Below are 18,279 nucleotides of genomic sequence, written 5' to 3' on the forward strand. Positions count from 1 at the left end.
TTAAAAGGTTACATTTAACATGGTTATCAATTCTTTGAAAGTACTTTTTATTGATTTTCTTTTTAAAAACTTTATATTGTTATTCTTTAAAGCTACAAATTAGGGATGGACGGGGTTGCAGACGCCCACCCTATCTAGCCCTTGCCAGATTGAGGCGGGGGCCCCTATACGTAGACAAGGAGCATGCGGGCAAATACCCGCACTCATTTGGGCACTAGGGGATGGGCTGAGTCCAAGCCCGCCCGATATTTATCCCGTCCGTCCAGCCCAATTATATATATATATATATATACACACACATATATATTTAAAAAATCAAAATTTTTTAATAAAATGACGTCATTTTATCTGAGTTGTTTTTTTCTTGTTCTCCCCAAAACGTTGTTGTTTTACATTAGCTTTGGTTTAAAAGTTAACTCCCCCAATCCGCAGACAAAGGGGTTGTGGGCGGATGCCGCACGCATCTGGGCACAAGGGGATGATGCCCAGGCTGGGTCTCATGCCCAGTTACACACACACACATTGCAAACCTAAGTTTTTTAATAAATCAACACCATTTTATCTTAGGTTATGTTTTTTTTAAAATAAAATGTCGTTGTTTTACATTAGATTTGGTTTAATAGTTAACCCCCCCCCCCCCCCAATGGTGTCTCTCTCTCTTTCCTCTCTCAATCTTGACTCTCTTCTCTTCTAATATTATGATCCTGAGAGTTAAATATATAATCAAATTAGTATTCAACAATCAAATGACTTTTTGATCAATGGTTGAGTCTTTAACATATTTAGTATTAGAGCAGGATCACGTCACTAGTTCAAGTCAGAGAGGGGGTGAATTGTAGGCTAGATTAAAATGCCTTAGAGCTATGTATGGGCATGGTGTTAAGTCATTGAATACTGATAAATGAGTGAAACCACCAAAAGAGATAGGCCTATCACCGAGTTAGTGTCAATAAAGTGGGTCACCGTGGATGTCGAGTTCGAAAATGTGGTGGAATATTATGATATTGAGGTTAAAGGTTTAACCAAATTAATATCTAACAAACCAAAAGCTTTTGAATCAATGGTTGTGGTTGAGTTTTTAACAATATTTCACCATCCGCCGGTCGCCGTCCGTTATTGTCTCTCTCTCTCTCCCTCTAGTTGTTGCCCTCCGAATTTTAGCCACAAGTATCTCTCTCTCTACTTGAGTTGAATTTTGGATCTCATTTTGTTTGGTTGTAGGGGACGAAGGTTTTGAGCGAACAGTCGTAAGTCAATTCACTCTTGATATGCAAACAGGGCACCCACCCGTTCAAGGGTGCTACCAGGAGGGGGGGAGGGCGGAGCCAACGCCCGTTCGGGGGTGCAGGTAGCACCCTTGAGGTACAAATGCAATTCAATAATAAAAAAAAAAAAAAAAAAAAAAAAAAAAAAAAAAAAAAAAATTATTTACTTTGACTTTTTGAGTAAGTTTAATAAAATAAAAAACAAATTATTTACTTTGACTGCATAGGGGGGAAAAAAAAACAATCAAATATATAATTCAAATTCGATGCATAAGCAATGAGCAAACAAATTACGTTACGATCATTCGTAACTTCATTTCAACTCTCTCTCTCTCTCTCCCTCGTCTTCTCCCATAGGCTAGGGTTCGGGGTCCCATTTTTTCTTCAAGATTAAATTCTGAGTAATTCTGCGGTGACATTCATGGCTGCGACAATGGTGAGCTCCGCGGGAGGGCTTTTGGCGATGCTGAACGAGGCGCACCCATCGCTCAAGCTCCACGCGCTCTCCAACCTCAACAATCTGGTCGACAACTTTTGGCCAGAGATCTCCACCAGCGTTCCTGTCATGTACCCTCTCGTTCTCTGTATAATTTTCTGTTATTGCTCGGTCTTTTTTTAAGCAGGGTTTCGGCTCTAGTTGCGCTTGATCTGTTTGTTGTTGAGAAATTGAGACAGAAAGACATAACATGCGAATAATGAACTTTCTTTCGTCATTGTTCTTTTTACACATTGTGGGAGATAATAGAAAGCAGAGGCTTAAATCTTTTTTTAGGAATTTCTTTTTTTTTTTTAGTCTTAGCGACCTTCTACTTTGATTCTTGTTTACTATTTCCCGGTGGAGGATGATATTCTTTCTTGTTAAAGTAATACAGCGAGGGTTCTTTAGTAAGGGAAAGAGTTGGGGTTTGTGGTTTTTATTGAAATTGATTGGCTAATGGGGAAGTGAGCAAAGGAGGAGACTTTTTCCAATTTGATCGATACTCTAATGGTTGCAGACCTAAACCGAAAAGGAAATACCCAGCTTTATCATGCCGCACGTGCAGTTACTATGGGGTAATTTTTTTTAATATTGGGTTCTTATTTTTATTCTTGCATCAATCTCAACAAGTTGGGGTTCGGATGGACTGTAATCTCTCTCCAAGATGTTAAAAATAGATGAACATATGGTCCTGTGGTAGTTGTTTAGACTCAAAGGTAGTTGTAATGGCAGTGTTGTTAGTATAGATTGCCCTAGTTGTGATTGGTTGTATTCTTTTATAATTATTGTCAATGAATTTATTAAAGGCGTAAAGGGGTCCTACCTAAGTATACTAGCTGAGTTGTGATTGGTTGTCTAACATACGCTTTTGATGAATCTATATCAATGAATTTATTAAAGGGGCACTACCCAAGTATATTTGGGAGAAGGGGGGGGGGGGGGGGGTGTATACATAGGAGAACACCTAGCAAGGAGGGAAATGGGAACATTAGTAAATCTTTCAAAGGAGAAAAGCTAGGGCTCATACGGACATATGACAACTCATACAATTATTTGAGCATAAAAAATTTTAACTTTAGGCACGTTATCTACTTCTCTCGTGATCTTCAAAATTGCGGGAGTTGCATTCAATTCAAATACTCCACATTACGCATAACAGAGCCATCCTCCATACATCTACACTCATATTACCTCCCTATTTACCACCCCCTCATTCTACCATTACTTCACATTAGTCAAGGGAATCACCCATTCAATCCCAAGAATGTGAAATATTGACACTCCCTAGGCCTTAGCCACTTCATCAATGAAGCAACAAATGGTCAGTAGTTTAGGCCACTCTTCTTGCACGTAGAACTCCAATCCGTCACCATAAGGCGCTTCCTCGTCCTTACATGGTCCATGGTCATAGTTTTGCCTAGCATTGTCATACATACAAAGAAAGCCACTCTTAGGGATCCGTTTTCTTCATATAATTTCTCTAAGGAAATGAGTGTTCGGTTGTAAGATGCAATATTTTTTATAAAACGATCTATCCTCAAACTTTTTCGTTTCCTTTTTGCTAAGTAAGAAGCCTTCATAAAAAAACACAAAAGGCAACCAAGTACATTGGACAAACTTTTTCCTATTGAATTAATCATCCAATTTTATCCTTAGGGGTGCTACCCGCCCTATACGGACAGGTAGCACCCTCCCTTACCCCCTGGCAATGCATAGAATGGACTAGCAGATATTTCAACCCACTGTCAATACTTCGCCCAACAAAACTCCAAATAGAAAAACCCACAAATCCAACCCCAAATCTTCACATTCAAATCCCAAAATATAGAATCAAACTTCAAATACGTAGATCCAATCATAAATTTTAAAAAAAAAAAAGTTGTGAAGAACAACTTGCCCACGACCATGTCTTAGCCGTGGGTCTCACAAAAGTACAAATGACCAAACCATGGTCGTGGGTCACGGAAACTCACAGTCATGGCTTTGTTGTGGGTCTATATGTAGACCCATGACCACGGCTTGGCCGTGGCGCTCTAAAGACCCATGGCACCACCCACGACTAAGTCGTGGATGTGGGGCACTAAAACCCACGACCATGGCCATGGCTCTCTCGGCTACAACCAGCTCGAGTGACCCAAGACCATGGACTTGCAAGAAGAAAGCTAGAAGGAGGAGGAGAAGAAGGAGGAGAATAAGAAGCAGAAGCAGAAGAAGAATAGGAGGGCTGGAGGAGACGAAGAATAGAAGAGAAGAAGTTGAAAGCTGAACGGCAGATTGAGAGTATGAGAGAGAGAATAGGAGTGTTTGAATGAGGTTAAATTGGATTTTTTCAATTATATAGTATGGGTGGGTTATATACGGGCAGGTGGGACCCATTCTCGCCCCCTTTATTTTTAAGAAAATCCACCTGCTTACCCAGGGTAACATGTGGATTTCCTACCCATTTCCCTTGCGGGCTGGGCAGATTGGACGGGCTGGCCGTTTTCCTGTGGCCTGCCGCCCAACCCTATGGAGTTGGGTTGCACCACTTGCACTTTTTAATAAAGTATGATTACTTGTCAAAAGGAGATGAGATTTGTCAGTATGTGAAGTGTGTCAGTCATAGTTATAACAACGGGTTTTGTGTAGTAATATCACTTCATCGTGATTCCCTGTGAAATAATTTTGGATTTCAACTCAGCATCATTAAAACAAATCAGTATGTATATTACTTTGCAAGTGGGAGATATATTGCCTGCAAAGTTGGAGTTGAAATGCTATTACTAGACAAACATTCCATATTTTTGGGATGATGCACTTAAATGCTTGGACCGTGATTTGGTTAGTACAGTTTTTTATATTGTAATCTTTCTTGCACTCTTTTAAGCAATTACCATGTCTCTGTTGTGCAAATTTTTCGAACACTTAAACAAGTGTAATAATCTCATTAGATTTCATTTTGGTATTGCTGGATTTCTGATTTGTTGCAAGGCATTTTGTTTTTTTGTAGGTTAGTGGTGGTACTGTGTTTTTTTTTTTGTTTCCCTTGAAATGAGAGTCTATGATTCATTGTTGTGCAGAGAAAGTTTGTATGAAGATGAAGAATTTGATCAACATCAGAGACAACTTGCTGCCCTACTTGTGTCTAAGGTAGAAAGCTTTGGTTGCTCTCTCTCTCTCTCTCCACCCCACTTTTTTCTTTCCATGGTGAACTAGCAGTTCTTTGTTCAAACACAATGATGTTGTTGCTTTTGCAAAATCCATTGTCTTCTGAAATGAGAGCCTTTGGGTCCAGATATGTTGGGTGGCAAAAGAGAGAATATCGACCATTTCGAGACTTGAGTGGCTGTAATTTATTTTTGACTCTGCAGTAGCTAATTTACAAGCAATTAGACTAATATAAGAAATAGATTTTGCAACTTTGTGTCTCATGGCATCTACCCAATATCTATATTTCATGTTTTCCCTTTTTACTCCTCGAATATCTAGTTTTTACCAACTTGCTCTTGTACATGGAAATTTTTTCTCTCAGGTCTTCTATTACTTGAGTGAGCTTAACGATGCGTTATCATATGCTCTTGGAGCCGGTTCTTTATTTGATGTGTCAGAGGATTCTGATTATGTCCATACACTTCTTGGTACGAGTGATTGTGTTAGTTAAAAATATCAATGGGATTGAATTTTGATCATAAAATTCAATTATCTTAAGAGGTTGAAGTAATATGTGTGTGTTTGAGGAATTTTATGATCATAATATGTTTACATGTAATTTTTTCTTTTTGATCCTTTTCACAGCTAAAGCTATTGATGAATATGCCAGTCTTAAGGCTAAGGCTGCAGAATCAAATGCTGAATCTGCAAAGGTGGACCCTAGATTGGAGGCAATTGTGGAGAGAATGCTGGATAAGTATGTAAAGCTGCCCTTTTTTCCCAATTGAAAGTAGCACCTCAGATGTTTAAGCTAATCTTAGTATTTCTTCATTTAGGTGTATTGCTGATGGAAAATACCCACAAGCTATGGGTATTGCAATTGAATGCCGGCGATTGGATAAACTTGAGGAAGCAATCACAAAGAGTGATAATGTTCAAGGCACTTTATCTTATTGCATTAATGTCTCTCATTCCTTCGTTAATCTTAGAGAATATCGACACGAGGTAAGTATATTGCTGTTCTAGTTCTCTGAATATTTATGGATTGTATTTTTATACTTGCTGTTTGACCTCCTGATTCTTGGTCCAAGGGGGTGAGTGACAGACATCAATCCTTTTTGGTTGTTCCTACAGGTACTTCGTCTCCTCGTTCAAGTGTATCAAAAGTTGTCGTCTCCTGATTATTTGAGTATATGTCAGTGTCTTATGTTCTTGGACAAACCTGAAGCTGTTGCAATTATATTGGAAAAGCTTCTCCGCTCTGAAAACAAGGATGAAGCTCTTTTGGCACTTCAAATAGCTTTCGATCTTGTAGAAAATGAACGCCAAGCATTTCTCTTAAATGTGAGAGATCGCCTTTCAATTCCCAAGACTCAACCTTCTGAACCAGTGCAGCCTGGATCTATTGAACCAGATGCTTCTCAGAATGAAAATCATACTGCTCCAGAGGATGTTCAGATGACTGACGGGAGTACTGCTTCTAATTTGAATGTGCGTAAACTCATTCCAAGTGAAGTAATATATGCTGAGAGGTTGACCAAAATTAAGGGAATTTTGTCAGGAGAGACGTCAATACAGTTGACACTTCAATTCTTGTACAGCCATAACAAGTGAGACATTTGCTTGCTTTATTTTCAAATTTTGTACTGTTTTTGTCCCTTAGAAACATTTATTTATTGGGTCCTTGCTGAGTTCGCTTCAATTTGCATACAGATCAGATCTTCTTATTCTTAAGACAATTAAGCAGTCTGTTGAGATGAGAAATAGTGTCTGTCATAGTGCAACGATTTATGCTAATGCAATTATGCATGCTGGAACGACAGTGGATACATTTCTAAGGGAAAACCTAGTGAGTCAGCTTTTCCTTTCATACTGCATTTTTGTGTATGTATACTTTGACAAGTGTGTGTTATGTTCTTATTCTTGTGGATTCTTGAAATTGTCAGGACTGGCTGAGCAGAGCCACAAACTGGGCTAAGTTTAGTGCGACTGCTGGTCTTGGAGTTATTCACAGAGGCCACCTACAACAAGGGAGGTCACTGATGGCACCTTACTTGCCTCAGGGTGGGGCTGCTGGTGGTGGTGGTGGTGGCAGTCCATACTCAGAAGGTGGAGCTCTTTATGCTTTGGGTCTTATACATGCCAACCATGGTGAGGGCATCAAACAATTCCTTCGTGATAGCCTGCACAGTACTAATGTGGAGGTACTGGTTTTAGAACATGGGCATCCTTTTCTCAGGGAACAGAATTTTTTTGTTATAAATGAAGTTTATATTGGGACTTTTGGGTGCAGGTAATCCAACATGGTGCATGCTTAGGTCTTGGTTTGGCAGCTCTAGGAACCGCAGACGAAGATATTTATGATGACATTAAAAATGTTCTCTACACTGACAGTGCTGTTGCTGGTGAAGCTGCAGGCATCAGTATGGGTTTACTCATGGTTGGAACTGCAAGTGAGAAGGCAAGTGAGATGCTTACTTATGCACACGAGACACAACATGAGAAGATCATACGGTAAAGTTTGCTATAGTGACCTGGTTGTGGGACTGAGGCTTCTCTGTATATGATTTTCAATTTTGTGTATTTGGTTATCGGATGTTGCAGGGGTTTAGCATTGGGAATAGCCCTTACAGTCTACGGAAGAGAAGAAGAAGCAGACACACTAATTGAGCAGATGACTCGTGATCAGGATCCTATATTACGTTATGGTGGTATGTATGCATTGGCACTGGCCTATAGGGGAACAGCAAACAACAAAGCCATTCGGCAGCTGCTCCACTTTGCTGTATCGGATGTGAGTGATGATGTCAGGAGGACTGCTGTTCTAGCACTTGGGTTTGTCCTGTACTCTGAGCCAGAGCAGGTTGGTGATTTCTTTTTTCTTCTGTTTCTGTGCTGCCCGATCTTTTATTTTTTGGGAGTGTCATTCTCAATGCAACATGATGCATGCTTTTCCCTCTTTTTCTTTGAATATCTTTTCTGCCCTTCATATATTTTCTAAATCTTTTTCATTTTACTTGTGTTTAATTGTACACTTTTTGTGGGTTATTCTTGACTGTTTGTTAAGTTCTCTTGTTGTATTGCTATGGATCTCACTGCACAATTAATCTGCAGACTCCTCGAATTGTCTCCCTGCTGTCTGAGTCTTACAACCCTCATGTTCGATATGGTGCGGCTCTTGCAGTGGGCATTTCCTGTGCTGGTACTGGCCTGAGTGAGGCTATATCTTTGCTAGAGCCTTTGATGTCAGATGTTGTTGATTTTGTTCGTCAAGGTGCCCTCATTGCAATGGCTATGGTTATGGTCCAGATTAGTGAAGCCAGTGATTCTCGTGTTGGAACTTTCAGGTATTGTTTTCTTATATTTTATGTTTTTCTCAGACCTTTATTTTCTTGTAATGTTTCTAATTTCTTCTTAATTTCTAGGCGACAATTGGAGAAAATAATACTTGATAAACATGAAGACACCATGAGCAAGATGGGTGCAATCTTGGCCTCTGGGATTCTGGATGCAGGTGGAAGGAATGTGACCATAAGATTGCTTTCCAAGACAAAGCATGATAAAGTCACGGCAGTTGTTGGTCTAGCAGTTTTCAGCCAGTTTTGGTACTGGTACCCCCTTATTTATTTCATAAGCTTGTCATTCTCGCCAACTGCTTTTATTGGACTGAATTATGACCTCAAAGTCCCAAGGTTTGAGTTCTTATCACATGCAAAACCATCACTTTTTGAATATCCTAAACCAACAACTGCACCAACGACTACTTTCACTGTAAAACTGCCCACTGCAGTTCTGTCAACGTCAGCAAAGGCCAAAACTAGGGTGAAAAAGGAAGCCGATCAGAAGGCTAATGCTGAAAAGGCATCATCTGGGGCAGAGTCTTCATCTGTTGGTCAAAATAGTGTGAAAGGAAAATCGTCTAGCGAGAGGGATGGGGACTCTATGCAGGTAATTATCAGCCACTGCTGCATGGCCACCACCTTACCCTATATAGTGTTTTACATTGATATTATTATGGTGTTAATTTATTAGTGCATTACTTCAATGAAGTCAATGTTTTCAGCTTTACCCAAATAAAGAAGTCTACGTTTGGAACTTAGAAGGGAAAACATCCCTGCGACCTTTTATATATAATGTGTAGTGGTGTGATTTCTAGGCATTGAATGTCAGTTATCGATGGAAAAATACCAGGAGGCCCTAGTTAAAAAATGAATCGATTGATCTATTGCCAGACTCAATTACTTAACACATTTTGGTTAGTTTCGGGCGTCGCATAATGATTATTTCCTACTTTCTGTATGGCAGGTTGATGGCCCAACAGAGAAGAAATCCGAGCCCGAGCCTTCTTATGAGATTCTGACTAACCCTGCCAGAGTAGTTCCTGCACAGCAAAAATTCATTAAATTTCTGGAAGAAAGTAGATACGTGCCAGTAAAGTTGGCACCTTCTGGGTTTGTTCTTCTTAGAGATTTGCGTCCTACAGAACCTGAGGTACTGTCCCTTACGGACACTCCGGCAACAGCAGCATCGGCTGCTGGTGGAGCAACAACCGGACAGCAGGGTTCTGCATCCGCCATGGCAATTGATGAGGAGCCTCAGCCACCTCAACCTTTTGAATTTACTTCTTGATTATGGTCTTGATCCATCTGTTCATTTTGGTGGTGAGTTTATTTCAGTCTTTGAGAAACTTCATTGTTCTGGCCATGCCAAAAGTTAAAGTTTGCTGGCAATTAATCAAAAGAAGAGAAACAAGGAATTCTTGTTTTTAATGTGCGATCCCGTTCTCTCTCTTGCAACTAACACGTCTTAAATTTACGACTTGAACAATCTGTGTATTTTACAGCTCATTACGGTTAGTCATCCTGAATGATACTTCTCCTTTTCTCCCTTAAAACCAATGAAAAATTTAACTTATCACCCCCTACATCACACCAACATGTAATTTGTCATTTTTGTCCTTCTATTTTAACACATTAATGTGTAAATCTGTGTTTAAATAAAATGATAAAAATAACAAATCATACATGTTGGTGTAAGGATGACAAGTAGCATTTCTTAAAACCAATATATATATATATAGAGCCTAGAAGGTAAAGCCTCAATGTTAAACAGCCCATGGGGCCATTAAGCTGATTAAACTTCAAACCGATTTCGGTGTAATTTTTCACGATTAGTTCAAACCAATTCTAGTTTATTTAAATTTTCCATAATTTTAAAAAATTGTATTCCAAATATGACCATTTTTCCTTTTATTGTACGAAAATATGAGAAAATTTTATTATTTTGATAAGAACAAATTTGGTGAGCGATTAGTATTTTGAATTGAAGTTGTTACCATTCTCTTTGAGACCAAAAAAAAAAAAAAGGAGGAACCTTGAGATCATATATATGAATTTATATTTTATGATTGCAAATGTTTCAATTGCATTGTGTATATGTTTTTTTAGTCTTTAATCAAACCATAAACTACTGAATTCAGACTTGTTATGAATTATCCGATTTAATAAATTCGTACTTATCCAAGTCCTGATTATTTGAGCTCCGAGTATAAGAACATGAGTTGTCTCTACTATTTTGAAAGCTGTTCTTATAAACCTCTAGTGATCCTACCATAATTTTATTAAGTTATTATTTGAATTTGAGAGTTTCAAGTAGAAAAGAGATAAACACATGAAGTAAGCTCTAAACAGCAATGAACTATTTCGTGTTGCTTGAAAAATTCACATGAACATCAATAAATACTGTAAGACACAGTTCATGTATTTATCTCTCTCTTAATTGAAACTCTCAAGTTTGGGTAAGAATATGAAAGATTTTTCCCTGTTGATCAACTAAAAGATTAGCCTTGAATTGGGAAAAGAGAGAGAAGAAGAAAATACATGTTTTTTTTTTTTTTTTTTTTTTTTGTTTAGTTGTAAAAACACTTTTTTCATGTTGAGAGGCCTCCTTTTCTCGTTAAATAAGATACTACTCTTCTCATAGTACTATTAGTATTTTGCATGGGGCTACTCCTATTTTTATCCCCCCAATAAGTGCCATCTTAAGCGAAGGGCTAAAAAATGTAGAAAGCATCACTTCGCCAAACTCAACTACCATTGGAGTATCCTTCCAAAATCTTGCCCTCATAAGAAATCCCAAGGATAATACAAATCATTATATGAGCATACCATATATGTTTTCCATAGGACTTGAACGGGGCGGGATCCCAATTTGAAAGCAAATAACGATAACAGCTACTGAAATTATCTCTCTCCACCACTTAAATCGTCACTTGGTTCAAAAGTTAAAGCTGACGCATATTAATCATCATTTGTTTCAAAGGTTTAACGCAATTGGAAAAAGGTAAATTTGCTTATTTAATTATTATCTTAATAGATTAAACACTAACCATTTTCCACCAGCCACATCCAAATTTCTACAGATTAGTTCAAAGCTCTGACTAGCATTCAAGACACATCACCTCCCAACACAAAGTTATTGTCATCCTCGAAGCCAGAACAAAACCTAGGACCACCTGAATGGCAGCAAAGAAAGCACCTGTGATGTGTGCAACATGCTCCTACTGATATGTTGTTGTTACTGCCAGGCCTTGTGCAAGCTTTCTTGATATGCCTAAGGAAAGACCACATAAGAGAAAGTGCCTGTTTTAAAGAACTGCTTCTTGCAGTTCTGCACAAAATGTTCACATAAGTGAGACTCATCATCCAACCTCCCAAAAACAGGTAAGCCTGTAAAATCATGCACGTAAGGTGTCAACATCTCTCCTTTGTTTTCTACCGAACACCCTCAATATCACAAGTTGAAGTACTTGACACGAGAAAATAAAATTAATTGTGGGCTATTACTTTGCGTGAGAGTTAATGTTTTCTTTTTTGCCTTTTTTTACCCACGATTTAGGTGAAAACCAGGAGCTTCCTTTATCCATAAATCCTTGGTTTTCATAAATAACAGTCAATAGTAGCCACAAATAGTGCATCTGGGAGACATTTTTCTTTGTTAAAGAGTCCACCACTAATGAGCAAACAATCAAAAGCCCATTTGAAATTTTGCCACTAATCTGCACTCACCGATTTGAAAAACTAAAAAGCTTTCATTGGAAATTGAAGATTCCTCAGTTTCATCCTCCAATATTATCTTAAAGCAACACCCACCACACCACCATTAGTCCACTTCAACCACCATCTGTTTCCAATCAAAACAGCCACACATTCATTACTAACAAGATTTACACACCGCATTTAACTACAAGATTTCTTACAATTTTCTAACCCAAACACTTGTACAACTGCCATTATTATGGCAATGAAAACACCATTTCAGTAGTTGATGTCAGAAATAATATAGGCATATAGCTTTACAATCTTCCACCCCCACCAATATATATGACCAATTAGAATTAGAAGAGTGCAATAGAGCAAGGACAGTATATGATTCTACCAATACGTCATGCTTACCCTACTACAACGACCAGCAACCCCACCCACAAAAGCCACCAACCGTTCTCACGAGGTTTTGAGGAAACCAACAAATTTTGAACAATGTTGCTTCAGAGAAACAGTAAGGAGCAGCAGTATCACCAGAAGCTGATGAAAGAAAGATGCACGGTCTCGCGTGTAGACCAAAAAGAGGCCCAAGTTGCGAAGAGAAAAAACAAAAAACATTAATAATAACAATAATAATAATAACAGGGGCCACGGGATCATGCTTATTCCATAGAGCTTTTCAAAGTTCCATCAGTACAAGTATGACAAGGGGGAGAGGAGGAAAATACAGTACTAAAATAAGAAAAAAGGGGAAAATCTAAGTAAATTTCTGTACCACAAACTAACCTAGCTGGCTGAACCCTAACCTTACACCCTACAAGTACAACCCTCTTTCCCTTCCCCTCTCCAGATGATCTGTTAGACAAAGGACTTTGATTTGTATTTTGTTGTGTAACTCACACGTCATAACCTCTGTTATGTTACAGACCATTAGTCTACACATATCTTTGATAGTCCTACTTTCTTTACAAGTGAATTAAAGGGTGATGGAAAATGGAAATAAAACCATCACCATTCCAACTAAAGCTCTAATTCCTGCTACTTCAAAAATCCTAAGCTCAAGACCAACCGAGAATATGCAGGAAAAGATGTGCTGATGGAACACTAATGTCATTCAAGGGTCTAATTTCTCCCATTCATAACGCCCTGGGAGCGGCTTCTCATTGACAGGATCGAAGTTGTACCTGCAGATAAACCCGAATTGGCAACACTACCATATCAGGCTCATGGAATGTAACTAAATCTTGCAATTGGAATTTTACAGGCAAGAGCAACATAGATGTAATTAATCCCAAGTGGAGAAACTAAGGAAAAATGTATCTCGCATACTTCTCAATGAACTGTCTTTGCTGCTCTTCTTCAGCACCAGCAAAAAACTCGTCCATTTCATGTGCTGTTGGGATATGTCTCCCAGTTCTGTTCTGGGTTCTGCGGTTAGTCTCTGTCAAGCCAGTAGGCCTGGTGGTAGAACAAGGGGTTCTTATGGTGTCTGGGTCCCTAATCAAACTGCAAGGTGTGGATTCCCGAGTACTCCTGTCACCAAAAAGACTAAATTATATAATATACACAACAACAATACCAGAACATTCATGTAGCAAAAGTGAAATAAAAAATAATAATATGATCCGTAATGCAACACATGTATCACAATTGTGGCACCATCAATGGCTAAGCTAAGCAAAATTAAGTTTATGCAGAAATATCAATATGAACAGAATAATCCGTGAACAATAGTATCTACCATTATTTTCTGTATGCCGACTCTTTTTTTTTTTTTTTTTTTGGTATCTTCCACCCCAGTACGTTTCCCCAACTACGAGGACCCCACTCATTATCACAGGAAAAGCAACATAAAACACAAAACATCAAGGCCAAAGAGTTCAATTTCATTTTATTTTCTCCTCTTTTACTACCATCATGATATGCTTCATTCACCAAATCTCCAACGAGAAGGCTCTCATAATTCATGAACGATTTATAGGAGTGAAATTACTTTCATTAAATACCCAAAGAATAAATTATTATTAATTTACTTTTGAGTACATTTCACTTTTTGAGCTGTAATTACAACATTAAATAAGTGTTTCTCTTCTGAGCTAAGTAATGCCAGACAGATATTCAATTACAAAAATAAAGTAAAAACAGCTAAAAATCCAAATCCAAATTCTCAAAGTGTTTCCTTATCTTATAATGATAAAGTCTTTGTCCATGATTCTTTAAAAAACTAAGACCAATTGGAGGGAAACAACAAGAAAAAAAATAAAAATAAACCCGGGGCCCCCTCTCTCTCTTTCCCTCCCCCGCCAGCATATTTATCGTCAGAAGAAAACACCGTGCAAAATAACAGCAGTGTTGTAACTTGTAATACTGCAGAAGCATCTACTGGAGGAAAAACAAGAAGAAGCTTTCGTTGCTTCAAATTAGAATAATGCAATGAGATCAATCTCTTGAGAACATCAAAATGAAGAAACAATATATAGGACATACTTCATTTGGAAGACCATGTGTCAGTAACCATCCAAGTTCTAGAAACAAGTAAAAACGTCATTATAAAGCACAATACAGCCTATAAACAATCAAATATGAACAAAAAGACAGCAGCAATGATTCTTCTCCACCGACCCGAAAATATACAATTAAAAAGGCAGTAGTGAATAATATTAGAGAACTGATAGTTTGATGCGTTCAAGGTTCAGATCATATAACTATAACCAACACCGCGTAAATCAACAGAAAAGCCACTTTTGGATGTCTCATTATTAAAAAGAAGGTAACAGATTGTATTTCCAATACTGGCAAAAGCTCCCTTTTTTTCCTAATTACACTCATCACAAATTTTCCATTTTGTAGTGGAAAGAAAGAAAAAACAGTTTTGAAAAAATAAAAAATCGAAAGTTAAAGCTCGAGAAATGGATTTTTTGATCAATTTTTTCGAGCCCAAATAGCCCCTCAACCAAATGCGATTCATAAAATTCTACTTCATTAGGAAAACGAAGCAGAAAACAAATGAACAGCAAAACCCTCCCCTACCTACAACTTCAAGTTCTCCATAAAATAAGAAAAACAAAGAGACGTTAAATACCAAGAAATTGTACAGACCAAAACCACCGAGAAAATTTAATTTTTTTTATGAAAAAAAAAATCGTTGGGCACCATGAGGATCGAAGGATAAAAGCGTAGATGCAAGTAACTCGGCCAAGACAATTGGTAAATCTGCCTTGGATAAACAACAGCTCATATTTTCTTAGGCTCCGACGGTCCTACCAGTATCAATTTCTTTCCTTTCTTACAACCACGAAGCAAAACATCGATGCATGAAAAAGGACAAAAAGAAACTCAAAGAACTGTAGCATCAAACAGAGCATGACAGACAACGCTGCAAAGGAACGGAAAAAAGAGAGGCTTTGAAAAAGACTGGACCATACAAACAAATTTTGAATACACCCCAAAATTTCCTACGTTAGGTTGCCAAAAAACCCAGGGAATCAAAGTAACACGAAAATTAAAATCTCCTCCATTTCCTGGTTACTTTAATTTAATTTTCCCCAAAATGAAAAGCTTTCACAACTGCCGCACCAATTCACCCGCAGTTCCCTTCTCAATCCAAAAGCTGAAAACTCAAACAAATGAAAACTCGGTAGAGAAAATTTGAATTCCCCCTTTCTCCCAACAAAAAACATGGAAACCCCCAAGATTCAAAGACCCAAAAATTCAATTTTCTTCTTACTCCCTTAAGGAGGTGAAAGACGTTATTTATGGGGGGAAAATCTCAAAGTGCTTTATACGACATTCGAAACAGAAAAATCGGAACCCTGGAAATGGCCAGGAAAAAAAAAACCCAGGACTTCAAATTCTAATTCCTTCATATTCCGTCGTTTTCTCGGCAACCAAACAGACACTTTATAACCCAAAACCCTCAAAATGAGAGGTTTTGAGAAGAAAATAAAAAGAAACCCCAAAAGGAAAACCCACCTCTCTCTACCTTCAAACTCCAAAACATTCTCTCCAAACGATGCTTCCTCGGCCCCCAAATCACCAATGTTGTTGCCACTATTTTCCTCATTCTCTTGAAGTCCATCCTCTTTTGCACTACACACAACGTTCTTCGCCTCTTCCAAGTGCCCAAGCGAGACCGGCCAATCGGAAGCTGAGCCCACGGAGGCCACTCTCAGCCTCGACCCCGCCCTAGGGTTAGAGTTAGGGTTAGAATTAGCCTTATCGGGGATGATTTGCTTTTGCTGCTGCGCACAGCTTTCTCTGTTGTTGGGTCCCTGTCTGTGGCGCTTGGGTACAGAGTCGTGGGTGGGAAGAAGAATAGGGGGCTTCTCGAGGCGGCGGCTCCGGAGCTGAAGATAGGAACCGGAACCGGAGACGGCTGTGGGAGGAGGAGGGGGAGGGGATTTCTGGAGGGCGAGAGTACGGGCGCGGGTACGGACACCGAGGGAGGAATGGGAGACATCCATGACGGCGACCTCGCCTGTTGTTTTGGCCTTGCGAATGTACTTTCCCATGATGCTGATATGCCCTTCTACGTGCTTCAAAAGCCAGAAGCTGAGCTAAGCTGAAGCTCTCATAGAGAGAGAGAGAGAGATGGGGAGAGAGAGATGGGGGCAGAGAGAGAGATGGAAGGAACCGGGAGGTGGCTATTTGTAGTGCCTATGCTTCAAAGTAAACAAAAGGAAAAAAAAAATGATAATAGAAATAAATAATATTTGGTAGGGCTGGGGAAGTCAGGGTCCCTGTACTTCCAATTTCTCTTCCCTTCTTTTTTTTCTTCCTTTATATTTCTCATGCTATTTTTATTTTTTATTTTTTATTTTTTTTTTATTTTCTGGTGGTACTTTCACTTTTTTAATTTTTTTTAATTGGTTTATTTACTGAGTTTCCACCTGCACCGGCTGAGATTACAGAGTATGAAGTTATGAACAATCAAATCTTTTATCCATTTTTATCGAATTCCGTAATTAAATAAATATCCATTTCAGAAATGATCGGGCTCCTGAGGCTGCGTCTACCGATGTTTTTTTTTTTTTATTTAATAATATTGTAAATTTTTTAAAAAATATATTTAAAAATATAAAAAAATTTATTAAAAAAAACGTTTGACCTACTCGAAATAATTTATCGGGCTACATTCTCGTTGGTTACAATACCACTCTATCTATTTTTTATTTTTTCCTAAACAAGTTATTTATATTTGGGTTGGTGAGAAGTGGGCGAGTACATTCATAAAGTTTTTTTAAATATATATTTTTTACTTTTTAGGGTTTTCTTGGGTATTTATAAAAGTTATTTTTTATTTATTTTATTTTTTAATTATTTACTAAAATCTAAGCAAATGATTAGAGGAAAAGGAAAATAGAATAATTTTATGAAATCTAAGCAAGTGAAAAACTTCAAATGATTAGAAAAATAAAAGAATTTTATGAATTCTAAAAACAATATGTTTGAATTGAAGTTAAGAACTTTTTTAAAAAAAAATAAAATTTAAAGTTATTTAGGCTTGGTGAGGAGAGTGGATATAAGCTTCCAACTTCTTACAAAACAAACAAAAAGAAGAAGGATAACAGAGGGAAGGGGGATCTTGGCCAATCACTCGTACGAGTGTTTTTAAACTGAACGAAAAAGGCTCCTTCAAAATGAAATTGCTTGTTTTTATAGATGAGATGAAATGAGTTAAGATAAAAATAAAAAATAAAAAAATTGTTAAAATATATTAATTTAATATTAGTTTCATTTTAAAATTTGAAAAAATTAAATTTTTTATTTTATTTTATGTATAAATTTAAAAAAATTATAATAATTAGATGAGATGAAATTAATTAAGAAATGTTGTAAAAACAAACAAGATGCTTGGAGTTGGATTGGATGAGATAAAAATGAATAAAATATTATTAGTATATTATTTTTTAATATTGTTATTATTTTGAAATTTGAGAAATTTGAATTATTTATTGTATTTTATGTAAAAATTTAAAAAAAAATTATAATGATTAGATGAGATAAGATGAGTTAAAAGAGTTTTTGTATCCAAATCTCTCTATTTTATTTTATTTTCATTTTTTGTTGATAACCAATATTTTTTAAAATAATTGATGAGAAAGAGAAGAACTTAGAATTGTTTGGCAAGAATAGAGCTTGCTTTTTATCTTGGAATTGGTAATGCTCTTTATCTAGTTTGTGTCATATCTTTAATGATGACCTTCTTCATCTTTTGGTCATTTAAGGAATTATACGATCTACCATTACTCCACTTCCCTAATCGATTGTGACATTAATGTTGTTTGCATTTTTGACTTTAATTAAATGACTATCATTTTGAATTTAATGGAATTTAATGGAAGAGTTTCTTGTTGCATGTATG

At 37.4% G+C, this 18,279-nt stretch overlaps 2 protein-coding genes across 3 annotated transcripts; one reads left to right on the plus strand and one right to left on the minus strand.

The window, feature by feature from the left end:
- The first annotated feature begins 1,537 nt into the window (after window positions 1-1,537).
- On the plus strand, window positions 1,538-9,732 carry LOC121266205 (26S proteasome non-ATPase regulatory subunit 1 homolog A-like). Its single transcript, XM_041169970.1, has 13 exons — window positions 1,538-1,832; window positions 4,803-4,872; window positions 5,255-5,360; window positions 5,518-5,629; window positions 5,709-5,877; window positions 6,007-6,482; window positions 6,586-6,721; window positions 6,819-7,076; window positions 7,166-7,386; window positions 7,477-7,735; window positions 7,987-8,219; window positions 8,298-8,820; window positions 9,178-9,732. The coding sequence occupies exons 1-13, from the start codon at window positions 1,687-1,689 to the stop codon at window positions 9,499-9,501; spliced, it is 3,033 nt and encodes a 1,010-aa protein (XP_041025904.1). The 5' UTR covers window positions 1,538-1,686; the 3' UTR covers window positions 9,502-9,732.
- Window positions 9,733-12,545: 2,813 nt separating this feature from the next.
- LOC121256428 (cyclin-dependent kinase inhibitor 5-like) lies at window positions 12,546-16,568 on the minus strand. Of its 2 annotated transcripts, none has more exons than XM_041157225.1 (3): window positions 15,888-16,568; window positions 13,245-13,463; window positions 12,546-13,099 (listed from the first exon to the last, which is right to left on the minus strand). In XM_041157225.1, exons 1-3 carry the CDS (start codon window positions 16,424-16,426, stop codon window positions 13,030-13,032), a joined length of 828 nt encoding a protein of 275 aa, XP_041013159.1. In that variant the 5' UTR covers window positions 16,427-16,568; the 3' UTR covers window positions 12,546-13,029. The 2 variants fall into 2 exon arrangements, with proteins under 2 accessions (XP_041013159.1, XP_041013167.1); XM_041157233.1 differs by having other exon boundaries at window positions 13,245-13,448; window positions 15,888-16,563.
- Window positions 16,569-18,279: the final 1,711 nt, after the last annotated feature.

This window comes from Juglans microcarpa x Juglans regia, chromosome 1D, assembly GCF_004785595.1.
Source record: "Juglans microcarpa x Juglans regia isolate MS1-56 chromosome 1D, Jm3101_v1.0, whole genome shotgun sequence".
Taxonomy (NCBI): domain Eukaryota; kingdom Viridiplantae; phylum Streptophyta; class Magnoliopsida; order Fagales; family Juglandaceae; genus Juglans; species Juglans microcarpa x Juglans regia.